The sequence below is a fragment of the Pieris napi genome, chromosome 7 (assembly GCF_905475465.1).
Source record: "Pieris napi chromosome 7, ilPieNapi1.2, whole genome shotgun sequence".
Classification (NCBI taxonomy): Eukaryota; Metazoa; Arthropoda; class Insecta; order Lepidoptera; family Pieridae; genus Pieris; species Pieris napi.
In genome coordinates, this window is record NC_062240.1 from 9,855,770 (window position 1) to 9,882,622 (window position 26,853).

Genomic DNA, 26,853 nt, shown 5'->3' on the forward strand with positions numbered 1-26,853 from the left:
AAAAAAATCTTAGACTACATTAAATAGTTCTATGAACGAAATGAATTACGGTTTAAATGCATAATATTATTTTCTTTTCATTTGTAGCAAAATAAAAAAAAGTTTATATTATATCTACAGACAACAAGTTGTCTATCTTTGGTTTAAGCAAGTACTAAGATAAATGCCTTCGGCTAAATCCACTGAAGTTATATTAATCTCTAAAAACATTAATTGTATAACCAACAGAAACACAATGAACAGGAAGGACAAACTATACCTTTATCTAAAATCTCGTCATTTTGATGATTTCCCTGATCTTGGTTCTTTTTGAGCGCTGAAGTGAAACAATTAATCCATTCCTTAATTTCTTCCTCATTTTCAGCTGCGAATGTGTATCCTTTGTTCCCAGACATACGCAATTCAAAACAAAATCTACCGCGTTTTGTATTCTGAAATAAAATTTAGAATAAATAAATCTAGCTAATTAATGAACAAATTGCAACCAATGCTAAAAATCGGTTTGCTAGCATTTTATTAAACTATAATGTACTTTAGAATAATGCATATTTTTTACATTAGGTTTTTACAAGTTTTCTATTGGTAATGGCAGCCTATGTCTGAAAGAGTAAAGATGAATAGTAAATTTTTTGGTAAATTCGACTTTAATATGTATTTATAAATTGTTGGGATAAGTGTAATGTATAATAGGAGCAGTGATAGTGCATTGTTGTCATGTTGATAAGCGTGCAACTCTGAGGTGCACTAATGGATTGAAAAACATCGCGAGCAAATCTTATAAAATAAAACCTCAAGTAACATGTATTTTAAACTGGCCTGCATTAATTAAATTAAATCTAGCATGCAGAAAATTAATTACTATATATATGAAAACTTCTAAAACATACCCTAATTACTTCTGAACAAAAATCCATGACAATTGTGAGCTTTGTATCTGTTTTCTTTTCATCCTTATATACTTCGAGTATATATGTACCGTCAGCCTCTTTAACCATTGAGCAATATCGTTTCTTAAAAGATTTTGAAGCAAGATTGCTAAACATTCTTTCTGAGCCAATCTCTGGTCCTTTGTAAAGGTATCCCTCTTTTGTTCCAACATCCACTTTGTTTTGAGCTTCATGTTCATTTTCTATTTCAGTATCGAGATCATAAATTTCAATCGGCAACTTTGTGTCAAAGGGCCTGAAAAATATTTAGCAACTCTTAAAGATTCTTTTTTCTAATAATAAAAATGATTAGAGTAGTAATTATAATAGGTATTTATATGACTATAAAATTTATATCAAGGAAAACTTGATAACGTAACAATAAAAAATAACTTAATTTAATTTAAGAAACAGACCGTTCCTAAAATATAAGGAAATAAATTTAGACAAATAATTCATTGTTTAGACATAATAAGTAAACTCTTTAGATAGGGCAAGGATGGCCAGCTAATGATAAATTTGTAACATATTCTACAACATATAATTAGTTGTTATTTTGTGAGACTATAAATTAAGATTTAGTTTTTATATAAATAAAAAAGCATGAACCAGTATTTATAAATAAAATCAAGGTTATATGCAAAAATGCATTCATATCTGGCAATAACCTTCTCTCTTTATCTGCAGCTTTGGATCTGACCATGACTTCAACTCTAATTAGTTTGCTAATAGGTAAAGCTATTTTTCAACACATTCGCTTTATGATACCATTCCAATTCAATTAGTATTAATTATGGTACTTTTCTGTTAGTTAAATTGTTGATCTTGAAATAGCAAACTTGTGTTGAACCTTATGAATATTTTCTCTTGATAAATAGTAGAAAATATTCAGTCTTTAATTTAAAGTTTCCTTTGGATAAACAAGTGTTCCTGGCATAATATTTCTAATTCAGAGTTAATGGTAGTGCATCAATTTATTTACAGTCATCTCAGGCACTGCAGACAATCATCATGCTTGTCTTTGTTCCTTTTTTGCTTTAAGAATAATATAATTATTATTAATTGTAATGGAGGTATCTTTTTATTATAAATTATATATGATAAAGTTCTTTGCCTAAGTTCAAATTAATAGTTGAGGTAAGGGTAGAAGGACTCCTTTCTCCGCAATTAGACTCGAGGTTGGTCCGTTGTGCGTACTAATAGTTGAGGTAAACTATGAGCTTGTTATAATTTATAGCAAACAGGAAAGTACCTTACCGTGGCAAATTATGATAAGAGCCTGAGTAATTACTATATTTGTAATGAACAAGGTTCCAACTAGATGCATAGCTAAGGAGAGCTTGTCTAGTAAGAAGAGGGCATGTTGCAGATGTTCTCACATCAGGAACAGCTGTTGTCACTGTTCTCCATCTCCGAGGGAGAACTACACTCTAAAGAATCAATTACATTATTACAATTTCAAATTTGTTTGAAAATTAAGCAATTATTTAATAGTATTGTTTAACTTACAGAAACATCATCTGATGGATACAAAAGTATATCCCGTAATGGATCATTCAGTAATAGCGTTTTGTTCTCTTGTATGTACTGTTCAAAATCCAAAACTGTGCATTTGGTTGTTATAATATTCTGAAATGTAGGATGTGTTATTGACATTTGATCTGCGTTTTGTATAAGAAGTAAAGATTATGAATAATGAAGCCAAACTACTACTTAACCTTGTTGCAAGACAATGCACTACTGTTATGTAAATATTATGAACATTGAGCCTGTTATTACAAACAATTTTATGCTACTTTGACTAATTCTTTTAAAAGATGTTTAAATAGTGTATATATTTTTTTCAAATAAACAATACACTTAATAAGGTCATACAAATTTTTTGGCCACAAGTAATATTAGGATGATTGACTTTACCATATAGGATGAAAACTGTTTTTAAATATTTGATTGTTGGCCTGTTAAAACTGTTTTTTATACACCTACCAGACTTATATATAATGCTGAATCAAATTTATACTGAATGACAAAAATGACTTAGAAAGGCAACGCTTAATAACATAAAATATAAATATTTACCCCATATTCGGTGCCGTTCTTTTTCCCTTTTGAATTTACTGGAGGCATTTTCACTAGAAATCCGGCTGGTACACTTACTCAAATTACGAGTAAAAACGCTAAGTATAATCTCCAGTTTCATTATTTACATTCACACTAATTAGGAACATTATTAACGGTTGTGGAAGTCTAAACGAGTACGCTGATGAATAAAATTTAGATACCACTGCAAACAAGAAATTCAAATAAAAAATCTGTAGTTTGTACATACAGACAGCAGCTATGTACAAAAGCCGCAAGATCAATGAGAATTGTCAATTGAGAGTTATGACTTATGACTTATGAGACTGTCAAACTCAAACATGATATTTGATAGTGTTATTGTGACGCCTAACGAAAATGACATTGATAGTGTTATTTTTTTTTTTAAATAGTGATGCCTAACGATAGTGACATTGATGATTAGGTTTTTTTTTTTTTTTTTTTTTTTGGGATTTTATGACCTGGCATTTACAACCTTTAGGTCAACTCTTAATTTTCATAGACGTAATGTTACGCCTATGAGCATATTCCATTAAATTGTTTTTATTGTATTTTTTATGTAATTGTAGATGTGCTTATAAGTAAGTTCGTCTTGTAACAATTGTTTTAAAGGCGGCGGGCGGGACAATAAATCACACTTATTTTCAACATCACTAAGTTCACTGGCCAACACTAGTCTGTCGATCAAAAATTTTTGACAATCGAAGATAATGTGTTCCACAGTTCCATCACTTGAATTACAATGTGAACATGTTTTATTCGCAATAATGCCGAGTCGAGCAAGGTGTGACGGTGCAGTATTATGACCAAAACGCAGTCTATTTATGATAGTAATAAAGTCTCGAGGAACATCTGGCATACGATGATACCAAGGTCTTGCAGGTAAGTCTACTTGTATGCTTCCATACCATTTTCCTTTCGTATCTTGATCTTTCTTCCACATTTCTAACCACAAATTTTGAATATTCTGGTCAATACATTGCAAGTAATCGGACATAGGAACATTCATTGTATTTCTAACGTCAACAGCATTAACTCCTTCATATGCAGTTTTATCAGCCATTTCATTGCCAGAGATACCTTTGTGGGAAGGTACCCATAGAAAGAAAATTTGAATATTGTTATTGTGATATTGTTGAATTATTTGTTTAATGAAGTAAAGGATATAATTAGACTTGAATTTAACTGTAAGGGTAGTTAAAGCTGTTATCAAACTCAAGGAATCAGAAATTATTAAAAAATATTTAATATTATTGATTTCGCGAATACGCATTAATGCCTGATACACTGCATATGCCTCTGCCGTAAATATAGAGCAGGGTTCATGCAGAATAAAACTTGAAGAAAATTTTGCTTGTGGATCATATAGAGCAGCATGTACATAATCACTTGCTTTGCTCCCATCAGTGTAGATAACATAGTACATTGTATTTTCCTCCAAAAATTGAAGCATTTCCGAATTATTGTTTATTGTCTGATGGACTACATTAATTGGATGTGAAATACACTGATAAGAGAAAGAGTAACATGGCCATGGACACTGTTTTCTAATTTTAGAAAAACTATTGTCTATTTCCAGAAATATATCGGACATTGTTGGAGAATTACCACATATTAGACCTTGTGCTGTTGTTAATGGTCTTCTTGGGGATCTATCTATATAAGGTACAATTTTGTTTATTACTTGAGTGTTGTTTGATGCTATTAATTTGAGACAGTATCTTTCAGCCAGTAAGATTCGCCTCAAAATCAAAGGCATCACTTTTGTCTCAACTTCCATGGCCCTTATGGGAGTTGAGCAAATAGCACCAGATATTATTCTTAAAGCCTTATTCTGCAATATGTCTAATTTATTTACATGAGAACTATTCATATAAGCGAGTGAGCTATAATCTAAGTGACTTCTAACAATACTTTTATACAATATTGACAATATTTTAGGGTCTGCACCCCATGTTACACCACACAGTGATCTGATAACATTTAGTCCTCTGTGAGCATTTTTGGATATATATTTAATATGTTCTTCAAAAGTTAGTTTTGGGTCTAGTATTATTCCTAAAAATTTCTTTGAAGTGACTCTATTTATAATTTCATTATTGTAAATAATATTTGAATTTGAGGCTTCATTGCCAAAAAACATAACACTACTTTTAGATGGGTTAATTTTTAAATGTAAACGATAATTATAATATTGTAATAGTTGAAATAAGGATTTGTTCATATTATCTATTGCAATCTCTAAGTTGTAATTACTACTGTATAATACAATGTCATCAGCAAATTGTAAAATATTTACATTCCTATTATTTACATATTTACAAATTTCACTTGTGTATATATTGTACAGTAATGGAGATAGTGTGGCACCCTGCATTGTACCTCTCGAGGCACATTTGGGTCCATATAGAATATTGTTATGCCTAGCATAGATTGTTCTGTTGTTCAAAAAATTAAAAATCCACTTACATAAGTGCCCGGGCACACCCAACCTAGACATGATTTGAACTAGTATACCAGGATCAACACTGTCAAAAGCACTTTGAACGTCTAGGAATACGCAAACTGTGTTTAATTTTCTATGTTTTGCATTTTTCAGGTCAGAGATTAAAGAGGTGAAACTGTCTGCACTACTACGCCCTCTACGGAAGCCAAATTGTATAGGTGGAATGAAACACTTAGATTCAACATACCAATCGAGACGGACTTTCACCATATTTTCGAATATTTTACCAAGACAGGATGACAAGGAAATTGGTCTATAAGAACTAGCAAACTCAGGACATTTGTCGGGCTTAAGTATTGGGACAACACATTGTGTTTTCCATGACTGTGGAATACATTTATTACTCCAAAGCAAATTGAGGATGTTAAGAAACAACTTTTGGGCAGAAACATCTAAGTTTTTAATTACAATGTAAGGATAATCATCTAAGCCAGGAGTTGTATTTCGTCTAGAGTGCAAACTTGTTAAAAATTCAGACCATGAAAATGGATCCAGTAAAAATTTTGAATTTGGGTTATCATTGTTGATTTCAAAAACAATGTTCAGTTGATCTACTTCAATTAAGTTGCTATTATCTGATAATTTATCCAAGAGTGGAGATACAAACACATCTGTATATGATTTATTCTTAGGTCTTATGCCTTTGAACATTTTTAATAAATTCCAAATTTTACTTATGTGAGTATTTCTATTAAAGGTGTTACATAAGTTATTCCATCCAATTTTTTTCTGTTCTGAAATTGTTCTCTTTTTCTGGGCATCTTTTCTTTTGTAATTAATATAATTTTCAATAGTAGGTTCTTTTCTATATAGTTTTAGCGCATTATATGAAGCAATAACACTTTGTTCACATATACAATTCCACCAAGGAGATGGTGGTCTGCTTATGAAAGTATTTGTTTTAGTGAGCTTTGGAATTGACATTTCTTTAAGAGTATCTAAATGAGAACAGAAATTATTATATGTTGAAATAGGATCATGTGATTGAAGTATCAAATCATTAAACATTGTTTTTGAAAGATCTGTGTATGTTTCCCAGTCAGCTCTTTTATATATAAACCTATCTACAGGGGAATTGAGATGATATTTATCTATATCTAATGAAATCTCTGTTATTGTTGGATAATGGTAACTTCCCATTGTATCATCATGTACAGACCATTCACATAGTGGTGCGAGGCTGCCACTAATGAAGCTTACATCAATGGCAGAAGCAGTTTGTCTAGGGCGATTTAAGGTTGTAGGTCTACCATCATTTAAAATACACAAATCTAAGTCATCAATTAAATTAAATAACTCCTGACCTCTACTTTTGGTTGACTGACAACCAAATGCAATATGATGAGCATTAAAGTCACCACTCATAAATATGGGCTTTGGTAAATCATTAATAATGTAACGGAGTCTATTAAATCGTATACGCCCACTTGAAGGTGGACAGTATATACAGAGAATTGTTAAACTACTATGTCCAGTTGATACAGATACACCAACTGTTTGTATATCTTCATAAAATCTAGTATTTAATATATTATACTTAAGGTATGGTTTTATTAGTATTGCAACTCCATTATGTGCATTGTTTGAATTTTTGTTGTAAATATTATATCCTGGTATTTTAAAATTATTATCTTTAAACCATGTCTCATTTAGAAGGCAAATATCAATATTTTGTTGTTTTAAAAATTGAATTAATAAAGGTTTTTTACTATTTGCACTTTGAATATTAAACTGAACAATACGTAGCTTGGATTGTGTAGAACTAGGCCCTACACAATCCATTATGTTAAATTTTTTAATAATGCATCTTTTATAGTTTTCATATTCGTGGGTGTACTGTCATCTTTATTGGCTAATTCCACCAACGTCTGCACTAGGGCCATAAGCACATCGTTGTTGGAAATTATTAGATTTTTAAGGTCCTTAGAAGGGACTATTTTAACTTTATTTACATCCGACTTATTTACAATAACATTACTATTTACAAGTTGTGGTTTTGGTGGAGGGAGTGGAGGGAAATCTGTTTCATTGGTGGTAACTTGTTTTGTTAAGGCAACACTTGCATAAGAAATGTTGCTTTTCTTTTCACTAATCTTCTTTATTTTGATAGGACATAATCTAGAAATCGCAAGATGAGGCCCACTGCAATTTATGCAGCTGATCTCAGTTGGTTTATCACATTGCTTATACAAGTGTTCACCTCCGCAAATACTACATCTTTGTTTCCCATTACAAATCTTAGCTGAATGATTAAATTTAAAACAATTATAGCACTGTAGTAAAGGTGGAATGTATTCGAAAACTCTGTACGAGAATAGATCGTATTGTACATTATTAGGCAGTACATTAGATAAGAAAGTGATGCTTACAGTTTGCAATGCAATGCGCTCTTGTCCTACCTTCTTTGTAAACCTTCTTATTGCCACTATTTCATATATCGAAGAAAGTCTAGTATATAGTTCTTTGTTAGAGATGTTCGCTGGAACAAATCTAATTATGCCGGTTTTTTCAATTTGCGCTGCCGGTATGAACGCCTTCATTTCATATTTTGTCAGAAAAGTGGTATTGTTAATAAAATTATTTGCCGTATTATACTGCTTGAATAATACTGCTATTTTATTGGCATTCACCCTCTGAATGCCCGTCACACCTTTTATGTCCATTGCGAAAATATGATTTAAATATATAGGGCTCTTGTTGCCCAATCTATCGTCGTTTGTGGATTCCACATACACTTTAAAGTCTGTGTTGGTTGAGTTTTCTGGATAAAGTCTTTTATAGTTCGGTTTGTAATAGGGCAGATACGCATCTCGCTCATCGCCGCAGTCCGATCGTCCAGCGCCTACGCCTCCTCCTTCATCCGTAGGCCTTGGCCGTTTTATTGAGGCGGGCGGGTGAGACCCGCCCCCCTCGTTTACCTCCATTGCTATTGTGCTTTTCAGCAGCTAATAGCAATATTTAAAATCACTTTAACTATAAAAAAATCACTATTTATAGAAAAAAATTAAAATTAAAGTTTAAAGACAACCGCGCTTTTTCAAGGTTCCCGCCAGAATCCTGATGATTAGGTTGTTTGTTTACATAGATAATTAATTCACTGGATTAATTCTTTAAAATGTAGAGTGTTATAACTTAAAACCATAAGAAGTTTTTAATTCGTCGTGTCTTTTAGTGTAGCATTATTAGGTTTCTATTTCACTAGGATTACATTCATATCGTGTCGTAACTCCTTAGGCTCAACTCACTCTTATAGGAGTTTTACCTATGTAATGCTTTATCTTTATAATTCCTGAAAAATTCTTTCACTTCCTAGCTACAAGCTAACTAAAGTTTATAGTTTCTATATTACTTGTAAGCTAACATATGATGGAGTCTAAATATACTTAATAAGCCTAAATAGTCCAATCAGTTTAGCATTTATGATTCAACTTTTTATTAATTCCAGGCAGAAATTTCATTTACCATCCTTAAGGGGAGGTCAGTGGAAATATAAATCTAAAATGGTGACCAAATTCGGACAGTAGGTAGGTTACCAGCTATTTGAATTTTGAATGCAGCTACACTGTTATGTTAATAACTCGATAAAAATCAGCTTTTTAACAAAAAATTAAAAGACTTAAGTTATTGTTAACTTAAATATGATCAAGTAATTATGTATATTCATTACATAATTATTACTGCAGATCTCAATTTTAGAATTTTTAAATGATAACCAATTTTTTTTTCAAAGACCCTATTTATCATAATTAAGATCTCTAATTCGCATCTTGGGGCTTTAATTCTTGCACCAATTGAATTTGGTAGGGGTGCAGAAATGCGGTGTAATGAAGATCTATGCACAATTAAAGCACTAGCACTAAATCCAAACTTTCTTTTGACGCCTGTTATTAATTTTTTGCGAAAAATAAAAATAACTCCAAAAATGCGCCTGTTCAAAATTACAAACTATACCGTACTTATTTAAATAGAAAATATCGAAGGCGCACCTAGATAAATATTATTTTATGGTCGTTTATATATTTAAATGTTACATTAAATAATGTTCATATTTGGTATTTTCCGCTTTTATTTAATCTGGTCTGTAATATTTATTACAGTTGTGAAAAGTATAATAAGACCAAACTTAGATACATACTCACTTTTTCGTCAGAACTATAGACAATAAACATTCATACTTGTGCTTTTCGAGAGGAGACCTGCCAAGCAGAATTTGCGGTCTTTAGCCTTTTATTTGTGGAACTAAAGTTGGAAGTTGTAAGTTGTAAGTTTGCAATATGAAATGTGCTAGTATACCGACTTTGAGACTGAATAATGAAATGATGTTTAGCCTAAAATTATACTTAGTAATGAAACAACGTACGTATATTTCTTTTGACATCTTTATTATGAACATCCAAAAATAATTAACAGGCAAAATATGGTAGGTATACATTGTAATCATTTAATATCTTTTTCTACAGTAGACTTTATTATTTATTAGGTATATAATATTTACAATTTACAACAATTTTATAAATAATAATTATTTAGTTTGATGATTTTGAATTTATAGGATCTATTTAAGTGTATTGTACTTACATTCTTTTTAGTCATTCGAAAACCATAGTTTATAAATTAATTTCTTCAATATCGACGCTCACGAACATCTATAATGACAATTGACATACGTTGTCAGACTTTAAAAGATTTACGAGACATATTCACTAAAATAAGATTTGTTTGTTGATTTTATTGTATCAAACAGAAAGATATGCTGTACCCTGGCCCAGCTATATTATAAAATTGTAGTCATAACAAATTAATTGAATTTTTCTTTTGGTTTTTATTATGCACGTCCCTTAATCAATTATATTTACTATAACACTTAAAAAGTAATTATCTTAATTTTATTAATGACTTTTAATCGTACGAAATATATTTTTTTAAATTCATCATAATCTGGTATTTAACTATACGTCAGATAACGTAGACAGACAAAATACTTTAATAGTAATTACGATAGTATAAATTTTTGGTCAATGTATGGCACATTTACATCTATATTATGATTTAAGTAAATATGTACCCAAATATTGTACATGAATGTAAAGCTATTTGTACAACAATAATATAACATGTATGTAACTAACATAATTGAGTATTTCACGACGTCGTCTTACAGTTACCAACACACAGATACAAAGTTTAACATTCAAATAATTCCATACTCATTTGAGACGGGAATGTAAACGCTTTGGATTTTGCAGCCAAGGGCGAAGCTCGCGGCACGTATTGAGACACTGGGGCCGGGGCTTGACGTCAAGTGTAGTCATCATCAATGTCCTCATCTTCGCTGAACTCTGAATCCGGATCCAGGTCCGGTAGTGGCTTCATATAGTCTGCATTACACGGTGGATTTGTTGGAATTAAATACCCTGTAGAATCTTGCGGTGGCGGCGGTGGTCGGGGCAGTCTTATTTGAGTACTTCCATTGGCCGCAGCCGCTACTTCGAGTTTCCTACAAATCTCGTCAAAGCCAATCCTACTTCTAGGATCCGTTGCCCAACATTCTCTCATTAATCTACAGGCGAATTGCGGGCAGTCCTCAGGTGGGACCAGTAAGATACCGTTTGTGATTCGTTTCGTTGCATCGTCATTATTGCAGCCGTAGTAAGGTTGTTTACCGCGGCTGTAGATTTCCCATAGGACAACTCCGTATGACCAAACATCAGATTCGTGCGTAAATCGAGCGTAAACAATACTCTCAGGGGACATCCATCGCACTGGCATGGGTCGTTCTCCGCCCATTTTGTAATAGTCACAGGTGTACACGTCACGGGACATCCCAAAGTCTGCTATTTTTACCGATAAGTTTGCTCCAACTAAACAATTCCTAGCGGCAAGGTCGCGGTGGACGAAACGCTTAGAAGCAAGATACTGCATGCCTCTTGCTACCTGAAGAGCGATGTGTAGTAGCGCCGGTTCTAATAAGGTAGGTCCAGCTCTTCCACCGCCTCGAGATCCTCGTAGTACACCAGCTAAATCACCCCATTCCATGTATTCGAAGACCATCCACGGACTAGCATTGATGTCATCTGTAATATTGTTATATTATTAGCCCACTGGAAGAGTTTTCTCACAAAATAAAATGGTATTTAGTTTTTGTTATTGGTGCAAGAAAGTTTTAAATAAGTAATTATTAATTGTTTAATGTTTTTGTATAATCAACCATGCTAGGTATAGGAATTTGAAGTAATTTTAAATGTAGTTTACCTCTGTAAACTACTCCAACCAGACTTAAAATGTTTGGATGTCGGAATGCGGACATAATTGACACCTCTCTGACGAAGTCTTCTTCGGCACTTCGGCCAGCGCTCTCTTTCAGTACTTTGATTGCCACAACTTGTTCACCATGGTCGACACGAAGAACACCTAGAAAATTTAACATATTTTTAATAATATTCTGTGTGCTAGAGTAATATAGAGAATAAATACATTTTTATAGATAGTTGATATCAATTTGGTTGACATTAAGTTGGTCTATCTTACCTTTATGAACTTTTCCAAAACATCCTTCCCCGACTTCTTCCAGGAAGGTCAGAGCACTGCGATCGAGGAGTTTAACCTCAGGTTCTGTGGCATCGCCGCCGTGATGAGGGGCAGGCGAACCAGGAACCACCAACGCCCCAGCACCGCAGACGCCGTACTGCGGGTTCGTTATATACCGTTCAGCAAGCAGAGGCTCGCCAGGTCGTACACGCTACAAAGATAATGGCAGACATTGGCAAAGCAAGGTCAACGAATGATTGTGTTTTGTTCCATTCACATATAATATCCATGAAAGCTTGCTTTTGAAACGTTTAGTCAGTTGTAATTTTTACTAATGTGACTTAAACATAAACATTTGAAATATTATCGAATAAAAATGAAATATTAAATTCAACTCACGCTTTACCGTTGGTATCTAAGTACACTTGGTGCTTAATTTTTCTTTCAATTTGATTTTATTTGTAGACAGACTAGCACATTCTGGCTGCGTTAAGTTACTACAGTTATTAATGATTTAATATATTACGAATGTGGTACAGCTGAAATACTAATAGTTAAACGAAAAATTAAGCAACGGTCACCCGCACCATGCGCATGCACATGCACATACTATAAATTGTGATAACTAAACGCGATGTACCCTGGTTAAATCAGTAGTAATTTAAGACCCAATAACGATTGTTTAAAGAATGCTTTTTTTAGATTCTGTACTTGTATGGGTTTTTCTTTCCTTCAATATATTTTTATGATTGACTTACGTTAATGAATAACTCTGAACTGGTAGAGCCTTTGGAAAGGGGAAATTACAAGCTTTTCATGGATATAATACGATAATAGTTAAATGACATGATTTGGCAATGTTAGTTATGAAGCGAAGCCCCTTACCGGTTTGACTTTTCTGTCGACATCACAGATTCGCTTTCTGAGGTAGATAATTACACTAATTATTGCTACTATGACCAATAAGGAGACACAGCCTGCGACCACCGTCATGATAATCGGTGCAGTTGGGTTTTCATGAACGTTGGCTCCGATGAATGATGGGTCGGTGCCCGTTGTTTCAGTAAGAACTTCACTGCTTACTAAGGACTTCGCACCCTGAAATAAAGTATAGAGTTTATGAGCTTAATTTTTATAATCAGCTATGTTAGGAAAAGTATGGGTATGCGTGTTGGCCTAGTGACTTCAGCGTGCGACTCTCATCCCTGAGGTCGTAGGTTCGATGCACGGCTGTGCACCAATGGATTTTCTTTCTATGTGCGCATTTAACATTCGCTGGAACGGTGAAGGAAAACATCGTGAACAAACCGGCTTGTCTTAGACCCGGTCGATGGCGTGGGTCAGGTACAGGAGGCTGATCACTTGCCTCTTATATTAACAAATGATCATGAAACAGATACAGAAATCTGAGGCCCAGACCTAAAAAGGTGCCACTGATTTATGGGTAAGCGTGGAGACGCATAAAAATGTCGGTCTTATAAGGGTAGACAATGTTAACTGTGGTGAAGCGTTACATTAATATTGAATATAACCCGGAGTGCAGGTGGAAGGCCCGGCTAGGGCAATGAATTTGTTTGTGGATAATAAATATTTCCTCTTAGGTGGTGATATCGCGAGGAAACTACCTTGTCTTAGAGTAAGATTCATGTCAATACGTTTTTGACATACGGGAGTAACACTTTCTTTTTATTTATGGAAGTGGGGGTAAGTGATAAGTCCGCCGCCCATGGACACTCTCATTGCCACAGGGTTCGCGAATGTGTTGCCGGCCTTTTAAGAATTGGTACGCTCTTTTCTTGAAGTACCCTAAGTCAAAGTGGTTTCGAAATACTTGGTAAGTTTCTACATAGTGGTGGTGGGTGGCAAAAACTACCTTAAAAATCGCTTAGCTCTAAGTCAGACATGTCAAGCATAAGACTGATTTCTTACTTGACTAATGAAAAGACTTATCCAGTAGCACTACAACCCTTTATGCATATTAATTTTAACGAAAATTATTTTAGGCTATTGTCTATGTCTCTATTTTGGCGCCAATAACGATAATCTGTCTGACCGCTGACGTCACAAATGTATGAATATTTATTAGAAACCACAAAAAAACGAGCTACACTTTGTAGAGTTTTAATTGTATTACCATCGCAAACGCTTAAAGCGTTCAATATTTTTTATTATGTTTAAATTACTATTAACTAAAAATATATTTAGTTTAGTGATTGACCTTTTTTTTAATTTTAATTTAAATTAAATCGTTTGAAGACGAAGACTGAGGGTAATCAAACTATTGAATGGTCCCACAAATTTTGGGCGGTTCCAATGATCGTTTGTATAGGGGCAACAATGTTGTGTAGGAATAAAGAGTTTTATTTTATTAATAGCAACATCCCGATGAAGCATCCGCCGATTTTTCAAAGAGGTCAATTGTGATGCTAATTCTGAATATCTAAGTATCAATGACACCGTTGTATATACGATATATGTCTTTAGCTTTGGACATTTTCTTGAGGTTGTCACTTTTTTTATGTTAATGTAACAAAAGTAACTTTAACAAATACCTATATTGTGACGTTGACTTGATCTCGTAGTTAGTCTCGGTCGTGATTATCAGAATAGCACTTAGAGTAATCTTTTTGACCAAATACTAGACTAGTGCAACGAAATAAAACTTCTGAAACATATATATATTTTTTAATTAAACAACTCTAAATTTGTGTATTATCGGTAATTATTTAAAATGGTTTTAAAAAAAATTATAACGCGCTTAACCAAAAACTGTAGCAGTCTAATAATCTGTACGAATACGTAGATACTCAATATACGTAGAACACTATTACGTTTTTCATGACTTTGTTCTAATAGACTACTATTACGAAGAACACTGACAATGCACATACAATAAAATACAAACAATACAAAACTTAATTCAAATCAATATATATTTATTAATGAACGTCAATGTTAAAAAAAGGAAGATCTAAATTTACATTTACTACCAGTGCCCAAATCAAGGGCGTAGAGCGAGAAGAACTGACAAGAATCTCTTCTACACTTATTTTAATCACCAAGTTTTTGCTTTAAAAATAAATTATAGGGTAGAACTAGGGTAAGTACTTACAATAAAGTAAGAAATGCTTTTCATAAGTAAAAATACGCAAAGTTAAAGAGTTATCAACAAAAGTATATCGTATCACTTTCTTTTAAGTATCAAAGTTATATTACATTTCCGAGTAAAATAATGATACCTCGATTTATTTAATTAATGGATGGAAAAAAACTTTATTATTTTCCTTATTTATATTACGTTTTTTATTCAACGGTAAGTGGACAGTTTCTTCGCGCACTAAAATATAAAACCTTTTTTGTAATGGTAAACCGCGTCAATAATGAATTTTCATACAACTTTGTTATTCGTTCTCGGAGACAACGAAAAAAATGCAATGACGTATTTTCCGAGCAGCTTCAGTAAAACAATAGTTACATTATATAACCCTTACTTGTGCTGTTGGAGATATCGGCGGGTATCTTGTCTCCGTCGCATTCGACGGTCCTGGTGGGATGATATTGTGAATTGCTTTGCTCTGTGTCAATGGCACTGAAAAAATATATTATTTTTAGTTTAATAGGATGAATTCCTAGGGGGCCTAATAGCCTAGCGATCTTATTAAGTGGCAGCTAGGTGAGGGGTACCGGGTTCGATTCCCGGTTCGAGGGCAAGTTTTAATTTAATTTAAAATTTGTTCTCGGCCTTTGGCAGGGTTGTGCGGTACCGGGCGAGTGCCTAAACCGTACATGGAGGACATGATCGAATTTCTAAGGCGAAAAGCTCGAATGATAAAAATCTCATACTTGACGCTGTCTCATGCTGACGCACAAACCGTGCCAGAGCCATAAAAAAAAAGATGAATTCCTGGCAAGATTGGATTGATGATGATGGTGTATTTTGGCAACTGTCACTATTCCTTATTATTGAACTCTTAAGCTGTTGATTGTATTTTATATATCTTTAAAAAATAACAATTAATAATAAATATAATGTTTAATATTGCTTAAAATTATAAACTACGCCGGCTGTGTTAATAAATATTACATTATTATAACGTTTTTAACTGTCCAATAGTTAACTAAGATATTAATAACAAAGTTCATGTAATGTTTGAAGACTATCCAGTACCTGTGCTTCGAGGACAGCTGACACCATCTCTCATAGGTTGCCCATCCGTCGTGCAGACACAATAATGGGACGTATTGTTGGACACCTGTAGGCAACCAGCCTCTGGACCACCGCATGACGAAGACTCGCATCCACCAGGAAAATATTTAACTGAAAACCAAGATATTATTAGACCATCCTTTATCGATAACTGATAAGTCGTGGTAATGGTAGGGGAGCCCACGATGCTAAATGGGGATTTACTCGAGCGTCGTAGAGACCTATTGGGATGCAAAGCTTAGATAATAAGAAGAAAAAAATGTTATATGATATATACCTTTTCATCGGTGGGGGAAGCGGCTATAGATTGTTAAATATGTAAAAAAAAACTGTTGCATGGACATCCTCGAGCGCGTCAGATATTGATAGCATCAATGCCCTACGTATTTAATAATGTACGTATGTTAATCAGATCGTTTGCATGATGCGGGTGGTTACATTTAAGGGTTGAAAATGAAAAAAAAAAAAAAATATCGAGCGCGTCAGATTTTATAAGGGAGTGTTAAGTGCACCAAAAAAAAGCTCTCATTCACTAATCTGACGATTTCGATGGGACGCAAACCCACGGCCATTTTCATAATTTGCAAAAAAAAATCGCAATTTTGAAATACTCAAGCGCGTCAGATTAAGATATATGTGGTTCATCTTTATGTTCTAAACGTACTGTCTCATAATCTGACGATTATATTCGCCTGATCTGACAAATTTTTTTTAGAAAAACGGTTCACCTAAAGGGCCATCCCTGCAACTTCCCTGCTAATTCCATTCCTGGGCGCTTAAAATTGATATTTTGAGCTCGCTGAGTTCAAAGAAATAACATTTCTATGCATTTGAGCTCTCTCAGCTCGAAAGTCTGATAGAAGTTTAATAGAACACTATTTTTGGAATTTTCAAACCGCAATAACTTTTGAATGGATCAAGCAATTTTCACGCGGTTGGCGGCATTCGACGTAGTTTTATCATCCTCATAAGTAATTTAATTGATCGAACCACAAATTTCGGAGTAATCCCGAAAAAACACTTTTTCGGGTTTCTTTCGTTCACGATATCTCTCGAACGAATCAACCGCTTTTGACCAGCTTGGTGGCGATCGACGTGGTTTTTCAAGCTCAAAGACGGATTAGTTTTTGAAGTTGATCGATAAAGAAACCACTTTAAAAAAAAATATTTCTTATTTTTTTAAGATTTTTCAATATTTCTCAAAATCTATCGGTCCGAATCGGTTCAAATTCACAGGAAATGTAATTTTGAGGGAAATATTTAGAACGCTGTTTAGTAGATTCCGATCGGTTTAAGGAAATGTAGGCATCACGCAGCTGCACGCATTTAACTTTATCGACGATATTTTGTTATTTCGGTTTGCGGAAATCGTCAGATTATATATTTTTCATTATTCTTGAATTATTTCCTTCAAAATAAAAAAAAAAATTAGCTACGCTCGAGAATGTCGAGATGACGTTTTTTTTTAATACTTTGTTGCCCTCCCCTTTTTTTCCGTCACTCTCAAATTGTCAGATTACTGGAATATACACTTTTTAGGATGTAATTAACTCACCCTACCTTAATCTGACGCGCTCGGGAATTTCTGATGGTCATATTTTTTTTACTAATCTGATCCTGTCTCCTTCACGGGCGGCCTTATATATGGGCCTCATATTTTGTGGAGGTACTTAACCGGGTACAAGGTATCCCCCTATATATTAATCTGCCGCGCTTTAGTAAATCCCGAAATCCCCTCTTGGGCTCCCCTACCATAAAGAAATATATTGTATTTGTTTTCCAATTGCAACATTTATTTTGGATTTCTATTTTTCCATTTTTGAATATTATTTTCATTATGTAAGTTATTATTAGGTTAAGAACATTGTGAATACAATATTTATGTGTATTAAGTTTATCATTTATTATATTTTTAACATAAACGGAAAAATATAAAAACAATATTTCGCTTCCAAATCTTGCCGGGTACACTCCACCTTGAAAGTTTATTTATTAAGTCTTAAGAATTAGTTTTGCCATATTAAGGTACTGCACAATATTGACTAAAAACTAGCCCGACAGTGTCTTTAATATCTCGCAAAATAATTAAGCTATCTATGGCTGAAAACTTATCGACAGTCACTTGCTAAGTATTAATACAAACAGTGGTTTTTAAATCTAGTATACCAAGATTTAGATTATATTATTCTGTAAAATCAAAAAGTAGTCCTTCCAAATACAGTGATTTCCAATGTTGCCAACTTGTATTTTTTAACCCTAAACAATTATTGTCCTATCGTAAAGCTAACTAAAGGATTGAACCCATACTACAAACCAATCATAAGGCTCTAGGTGGGAGAATTTTGCTATTTGTAAACTTCTTAAAAGTGGTATTCTGTTTCACTAAAATATTAACTCTTATGTCTTAAGAATGTACTCATCTGATTCTGACCCTAAGTTTATATGTCACTTTTAAAAGCATTACTATTCATTTTGACTGACGGACCCCGACCATGACAAGTATAATATATTTATACTATGGAGGAAGAATTAAAAAGTATTTCCCCCTCTGTTTTTACTATTCAAATTTACCTACTTAAGAACTTACTTTCGGAACTGGAGATAGGTCGTGCTTCTTCTCTCGCTACCCTTGCGAGTTTTTCTGTCTTCCGCAGGTTCTGGAATCATATTTTTTATCTTAATTTACTTTGCAAATTAATAAGATTGATCAGTTATTAATTAACAGCGCAATTAAAACTGTAGGTATTAAAAATGTAATTGAGAGTGTTAGACAAACTTGTTTTAATTTGTCTAAATGTTGGACATTTTTCTAATAATGGCAACCCAAATGTATGAAGATATGATAAGAATTAAGAAAAAAATTAACTATTATTTAAATAATGCTAATTTGCCACAGCATAAATTTTCGCTATCGCCAACAATTCCACGCAATTGGGTAATAATAATAAGTAACTATAAATATTAACATTGTTATTCATCGTGCATGAGTTGAAAATCTCAAACTTAAATTGCTCCATTGAAACATACAGCGCTCATGAAATGAACAAAGCATCTTTGTACGACTTCAGGAAGTGTATTAGTGAAACGTAAGCGTATACATTACATATTCACGAGAAATTAAAGAGAGGATATCTATATAAAATACATTTGGAATTACATTGATACCAGTTTGATTGAATTCGCTCAGTTTACAAATAAATGTTACAGATAAAGCCAGCTTTGCGATTTAAAAATCGAATAGCCGAAATACTTTCAGCGCTAAATATTCCATTTTTAAATATTGAAATACTTGTGGATTCTAATGCGTAGTAGATTTAACGTATAGGTACTTCTTTGTATTGGATTGTTTAATTTTACAATATGTAAGTTATGCAAATACCTATTCAGAGTAAGTCGTAATTGTAGATATTATCTACAAAATGCGCACTTCGCAGACATTATTCTCAATATAAAATCAGACCTATTTCTTGTTGAAATTGATGAAAATAGACGTAAATATTGCGAAGAAGAGGTGTTGCGTTTATTGCATCATTTTTTGCCGCGAGTATTATTAATACTATTATTACTAATGTATATTTTTCATATTTTGTCTAAATAACTTTATGTATTATGCATTTTTGCACTTCTTGCTTGCCTTATCTAATTTAATTAATTTTATTTTTTCACAGTGGATGCCTGGAACGGCTCGAAAGCGATAAGTCCGCCAGTTGCCCTCCTTTTCATTTCATTATGTCAATTGTATTATGTTTTTGCTACGAAGTATTAATAAATAATTATATTTAGGTTTTCTAAGGCATTTTTAACCAATATACAATTTATAGATTTTAATGGTGAAATCTTTTTTCAGTTCTAATATTGTGTTCATTCACATTTTTGATTGAATTGATCAAACCTAATTGAGTAAACGAGAACATCATTGCTAAGAACGTATTTAAATTACCACACGACCTCACCATAGTCCTTGCCTACCTGCCACCCATGCCAAATACCATGTAACTGGAGATTCTTGCTACTAATTTGAATGAATTATAATGTTAATTAGATTACGCAAACAGAATTAAAACTAAGCTCCCATGTCCGTATTCTCTGTTTACATTTTGCGTTCTACTGGGCAATATTCAATTACTACGCATTCGTGAATTGCACTCTCACACAAGTATAATTTTTAATCTGATTTTCAAATATTAAAGACAATCTAGTACTTTTAGTATACATTGCAGTGGATTTTACTGTCTGCGCAATGTATACTGCTCATATGGTAAAGAAAAGTATCGTGACCCTAGACCAAAAAAATCTGTGTGTCTGACATATGCCGCAGAAGCCGCATAAACAAATGCAGAGGTAGGTAAGCATATTAAGCAGAGAGGTGAAGAAAACAAATAGTTTAAAGTAATGGTTGGTACTAATGACAGTTTTTTTTAAATATAGTAAACGAGCTTGCGGGACGACCAAAAAGCGCAGTCTTCGCAGCCCATAGACACCCATTTTTAGTGGGTGCGTCGCCGGCCTTTGAGGGAGGAGTACACTCGATTTTTAAACATTTGGAGGTCGTATCTCCGAGGGAAGACCCCCACCGGGAGTGGATTCCACAGTTCGCAAAAGAAAATGCCTTGTGAAACGGACTGTGGAAGACCTCCAACCATCAAGATGAAGTTGGTGAAATTTTTTGCATATTTCGAATACTTCACGTTGGCATCGCACGTTTTCACATTAGTATAATAATGAAAAGAAAAAATAACGGCGTCGGCAGCTCTTTATAATATTTATGTAAGGATTTAAGTTCTTTACTTTAGAGTGTAATAATCGAGTAGGCTAAAATTATATGAAACAATTTGGCCTAAAGGCACAGACAATTAATATTGTGTAGCACAATACTGTAATTTCTCAAGATAAGTTTTGAATTGGTCTGACTCGTGGTTATTTTGAACATCTTATCAAACGCACTTGCTCGTAAAGTTATAATAAATGTGTTCGATATTTCAGTATTAAAAAGTGTTTTATTTTTTATACGTTGCTTTATAATCCTATGCCTGTAATTACTTAATTACTTGCTTTTATTTAAAAAGTTTATTTAAGTTAAGTCTACTAGGCAGGTAGATGACCCAGTGCGATTTGATGTGGGGGAATCGCTGATGCTGGAAATTTCGGGGTTTTTTTATTTTACTTATTTTTTAGATGGATGGCAGGACCCAAATTGGAGAAAAATTTTTCGCGATCCTGAACACCTGACCACGAAACACAGACATGAGTTACCAACCCAGAGGGAGAAAGAGAGAAAGTAGTAGTAGTCATAGTATCCGTGTGTCGTATCAAATTACGTGGTAGGTACTAAATAAATTATTGGTACTAAAAATATTAAAAACAAAATTATGGTTACGTGGTAAGCTTTCAGTCTCTATTAATACCTCAATATGCGTAACTAATAATATATAAGTATTGAAAACAAGCTGTAATGATTCTTTAAAACAGTAAAAGGAATGCGATTTACATCATCCATCTTTACTAACGAGCGTTACACAACGAAACATCTTCGCTTGTCTTGTTAACTCTTGTACGTTATAAATCAACAACTGACGATAATATAAATACAACTAATATTATAACTCAGTTACCCAATCAGACAGGCATTTGGATTTGATTACAGAATGCATTAATAATTAAATTATTTAATTTTCATTGATGACAACACTTTTATTTTTTATTAAATATCTGTGGATTTCATAGACTGATGGTGTTTTCATTGCAAATTTGTTCTTACTATTGTATTTAAGAGAATTTGATCAAGAAGGAGTGTACGAATGAATAAAACCAGCCTGTTTCTTAGTAAAAAAATAACGTATTTTTTTCTCCGTTTGTTGTAATGTTTCCGTTTAGTTTTTTGTATTTACTTTTAATCTTTAGTTTATAAGGAATTTAAAATTTGTAATGTGGCCCTTCAGGCACCAAGTAAGTAAAACCCCATAGTGACTTTTTGTTTTTTTTGTACTTTTAGTTTATATTGATAATAAAAAAAAATTGTCAGTCTAAATTAATAATTCTACAGTACTTTTTATGTTATCACGTGATTAGAATATTATTATTGCTCACTTTATAAGAGAAACGCCGCGTCTGTTTGTTCAGGATAAACTCTAAAACGAATTAAAATTCGTAATAATTGTAAAAATAAGTAATCCGGGCGAGTAAGTACTAAAATTCGTGACTGTTATCAATGTGTCAAAATAGCAAGTCTCCAAGGGACAAATAAATTGAAATGTAATCGGAAATTAGATGATGTTTGTTCCATTTCTAGTTCGCAATTTCCTATTCATTTCATAGTTACACGTTCCCTGCAATTTTGTTTGTACTTCAATGAGACACTCTGATTAGAGGTATATAAATAGCTGTATTATTAGTTTGTGCCTCCCCAGCTTGGTTAGTAACGTATCCCCGGATGGGATTGATGTTGAGAAACGATAATTGTTTCGGTTTCGAAGACACAGATGGCTGATCACCAATTTACATCTGAAATGATCAATGTTTGTAAAGCTCCTGGTACATTCGCAATAACGACCTCCATGGGAATTTTAATGTAGAGGACGTCGCCACAATAATAAAAGAATACTGGAGCTCACGAACATAGGCTCCACCATCACGTGAATGTCGAGGCTATTCAACTCCTTAACACCACGGGCCTAGTGAGAAGACTGAAAAGGACAAGGAACTAGTGAATTAGTGTTAGTAGTCTGTCTTAAGTGCTAAACAGTGGTAAGTGAAAAAAATAAAACACAATAACACAGTGTCTTTCATTTATTAGAGACTGTTAGTAGTGCTATTGGACACTTTCTTATGTTAAATATCCTTATTAGTAAATTAGGTTAGACTTAAATAACTTATTAGTCTTAAGATAGAAGGCTAGATCGTAATTTTCCATGATGTCTTAGTAGATCAGTCTTATAAGTAATAGTTATATTTGTTGTATATAGCGATTATCAACCGGGAAAAATACAAAGACGGACATCAAAGTAATAAGGGTGGAAATGTAATCAATCAAATAAAAATAATGAATACTTCTACTAGTAGTTAGTGGATATTATTAATTTTATTAATAACAAAAGCGTTAAAATCTTGATTGGAAAAATCATATCATACGTATATACTATATATATACTTAAACAAAAAACGCTTTTTGTATTATGAGTTCAAACGAAACATTTTAATAAGTTATCCTTTCTCTTAAATAATAATATGATCAAGTGACAACTTTAAAAATACTGTAGTGTACATTTTTCTCACATACAACTTTAATAAGATTTTTCTGAGAGTAGAGCAAGTAATATTCATATAAAATTTTATTTTATTAATTATTATATTAAAAAGTAAAACAACCCATGTGACAAGAAAGTTGTTAGCAATGTATGTCTTAATGATAAGCGGTAATATTTTCTAGTATACGAAATGGTCTAATACGGGCAATAAAATAATTTTATAGCTAATAAAAGATTAGTACACGTTATTGACGCTTTGATGCGTGGAGCTTTTGGAAATAAAATTATATTGTTACTTATATCGAATGATAAGCACAAATGGATCACATACATTAGTTTTATATGCGTTTTATCTTTCAACATTTTGTTATTTTATTCAAAGTATTTTGTGTATTAGTTCTTATGTTTAAATTAATGAAGTTAACAGTTATTAACTCAGAACCATATAAAAGAATATAAATTGTGTTAGCGTATTTTAAATATAAGCAAAATACTTTGTTTATAAACTATATAATAAATAATGTTTATTAGTAATCATAACAATCAAATATACGGTACCTATTTACATTGTTTTTTATTGCTAATAAGTTCTTTTGTTTAGTTTTAAATAAATGAGTTAATATTTATCAAGCTAGCTATGTATATTGAAGTTAATATTTATAGTATTTTAAAGTTTAAATATCGTATTTTTTTGGTTACAAATTTATAAGTAAGATAATACGAGTATTGTCACATATTTATATATGTTTATTTATTCAGGAATATTAATAATTCCGTTAACTACAAATAAAAATAAGTATATATATATAATAAAATATAATTAGTGATGCAACGGTGGCGTTCTCTTTCTGGCAACTCTAATAAGGATATAGAGTTTCTCTTATCCCATCGAGTTTCATGTCAAATAAACAAACGAGAATCATTCTCTAAGTATCAGATACTAATACGTTAAAGTACACAAATCGTATCATTAGCAGTCAGGAAAACTAGAAGTTATTTTGTCATTTCAACCATTACTTGCAATAGCTGTTCTAAGACCACAGCCATGGTATTTCACAATACACATTTATCTAACGGGAGCGACTGAGACAGCTATTGTAGAATATGATTGATAGGAATCTAACATTGCCTAGATGGTGTCAGATTGCCTCCAAGGGCCCTGCACAAATTTGCCAAATACCTGAAATAACGATTAGAGATAAACAATGTTCTATTTTAATTATATGTGATAAATATTGTTTAGGCTACAGTTTGTCTATATCTTAGTAATTCATTGACAGAAGGAAATATCTATTAAAGGCTTATGTGACTTAGGTGCACCATATTTTTGTGTTAAGTGCGTTTTACTTTCCAGTGTTCCAGAGAAATTAAGACGAGATATTTTATATATAATTCACTTTTAGGATGAAAATACATGAGAAATAAATAGATATAGAAAAAGTAAAATATCTCTTTAGTGTAAAAAGCAATGAACGTAGTATTTAGTTGATGATATAAAAAAGTCGAATTACAAAACCCTTCGGATATTCGAAGTAGGTTAAATAAAATAACAATATTTTTTTTGTAAAATATGTATAGGTTTTAATAAAATTTATATCCTCTTACAATATTAAAGCAGATATTTTTCATGAATACATAAAAATGCATTTCATTTCTACAGCCTTGTTACGTGTATTACGTTTCGCAGAATCCGCACTCAGCCGGGACGTTTCAGTGAAAATACAGAATCTGATATACGATTTATTTTTATTTCAAAACATGTAAACAGTGAATGAAATAATATATTTTCGTAAAGATTTACGAGGGAAGTCCGTCTTTAAAGTCCGTGATAAAATCCTCCATTCAGGATTTCAGTACTTTGTAACAACAAATTCATTAATTCGAGGAACGCGGTTCTGATTTAAAAGAACAATGTATATTTAAGGAGTGATAAGTTGTATTTTATATAAATTATGTGTATACATTTTATCCTTACTATGTTGTACTAGATGTAAATTATAGTCTATGAAATTATCCTTAAAAGAAACGGCCTTTTACCGAGGTTCCAATATCAGTAGATGTAGTGTCTCTTTTATAGAACAGGGGTCAAACTGGCATGCATGCGGCAGACTACCAGGCAGGCGGATGTTAAGTGATACCGCTACCATAGACACAGTGTCAGAAGGAAAGCATGTGCTTTGCCGCTTAAGATAAATTCTTGAAACGAAATATATATTAAGTGGTATGAAAACGAAATATCAAAATCACTGTTAAAGTTACGCCATGAGTTGTATATTTTATAATTCTAACAAAAGAAAAGTGCACAATGTAAGAATTACGATTTATATTGAAATCTAACAAATACTTAGGAATGTATTATAATAAATGTCTCGATATTATTGTTTCCTGGAATATAAAGTAACAAAAACAATTCATTATGTCATGATAAATATTGACCTTACGATAACTATAAGAAATGTGAAATCGTTTCTCTTTTATTACGAAATGTAACGATAACATTATTTAGGTGATGCATGCATAAGATTCGTTAGTTAAGCGTCAGTAAAGGTTTAAACATCGAAGTCGGAAGAGTTTAGAGTACCGGCGCTGTCAGCAACTAATCAGTGTCCGTACTCTGTAACTCTCAATAGACATTCTAATGATGAGCCCAATGAACAGAATTCAATACCGCTGACCTTAGGTTTTTACAATAATTAGAAACAGACGAAACAGAGAAATATTAGCTAATGCAATGCATAGATGGCGCAATTTTCAATAGAAATTAATAATATTAAGGAATTATAAAAATGTTTGTTGGTACGTAATTCAGAGGTTGAAAAACACTATTTATTATTCCTCACTTGACATATATAGGCGTTATCTGTAACCAATTATTGTAAAAACCCCAGACAGAGTAAATTCATTAATTCATGCTAGAGTGCTTCGTCTTTATACATAATTATTAATCTACTATTATATTATATGTATGTATAATACATATAATATAATAGATAATTTAATTTACGAATCTGAGTAGTTAAACATAAAAAAAAACTTTGGACATTAGTTGTAGTAGTTATTATTAAATAAATAGTATTATTATTAGGTTTATTATTTTAGTTGTGCAAAGGATCAGCTCATGATCCTGAAGTACTCATGGACCTAAGTACAGGACTTTATTTAATAGCTTAATAATTTTTGGTTATTTATTATTAATATCATCGTAATACATAGCCAATCAAAATATTAAATCACCACAATATTTGAAGCAAAAATACTTCGTAGTAATGTAAATATTGATCTATGACTTCCATATAAACAAACATCGTAGTAAGTACTTATTAAAAGAATGACGTATGGCAA

General features: G+C 32.5%; 2 protein-coding genes across 3 annotated transcripts in view; both read right to left on the reverse strand.

Annotated features, from left to right (window-relative positions):
- LOC125050976 (dedicator of cytokinesis protein 9) overlaps positions 1 to 3,287 on the reverse strand; it is a 47,442-nt gene extending 44,155 nt beyond the window's left edge. The window contains exons 1-5 of the mRNA XM_047651084.1: positions 3,006 to 3,287; positions 2,436 to 2,555; positions 2,184 to 2,356; positions 888 to 1,182; positions 260 to 431 (exon numbers count right to left, since the gene is read on the reverse strand). Coding sequence (XP_047507040.1) covers positions 260 to 431; positions 888 to 1,182; positions 2,184 to 2,356; positions 2,436 to 2,555; positions 3,006 to 3,053 — 808 coding nt within the window. The 5' untranslated portion in view covers positions 3,054 to 3,287. The remainder of the gene's footprint in view (positions 1 to 259; positions 432 to 887; positions 1,183 to 2,183; positions 2,357 to 2,435; positions 2,556 to 3,005) is intronic.
- A 6,606-nt stretch (positions 3,288 to 9,893) lies between these two features.
- LOC125051072 (tyrosine-protein kinase transmembrane receptor Ror-like) overlaps positions 9,894 to 26,853 on the reverse strand; it is a 38,303-nt gene continuing 21,343 nt past the window's right edge. Inside the window, exons 2-8 of one of the 2 annotated variants that reach the window (XM_047651219.1) lie at positions 18,855 to 18,924; positions 16,229 to 16,378; positions 15,552 to 15,649; positions 12,946 to 13,158; positions 12,061 to 12,217; positions 11,785 to 11,943; positions 9,894 to 11,606 (exon numbers count right to left, since the gene is read on the reverse strand). In XM_047651219.1, coding sequence (XP_047507175.1) covers positions 10,831 to 11,606; positions 11,785 to 11,943; positions 12,061 to 12,217; positions 12,946 to 13,158; positions 15,552 to 15,649; positions 16,229 to 16,378; positions 18,855 to 18,924 — 1,623 coding nt within the window. In that variant the 3' untranslated portion in view covers positions 9,894 to 10,830. Of the gene's footprint in view, positions 11,607 to 11,784; positions 11,944 to 12,060; positions 12,272 to 12,945; positions 13,159 to 15,551; positions 15,650 to 16,228; positions 16,379 to 18,854; positions 18,925 to 26,853 lie in introns of both variants that reach the window. The other variant, XM_047651218.1, reaches the window with a different exon arrangement.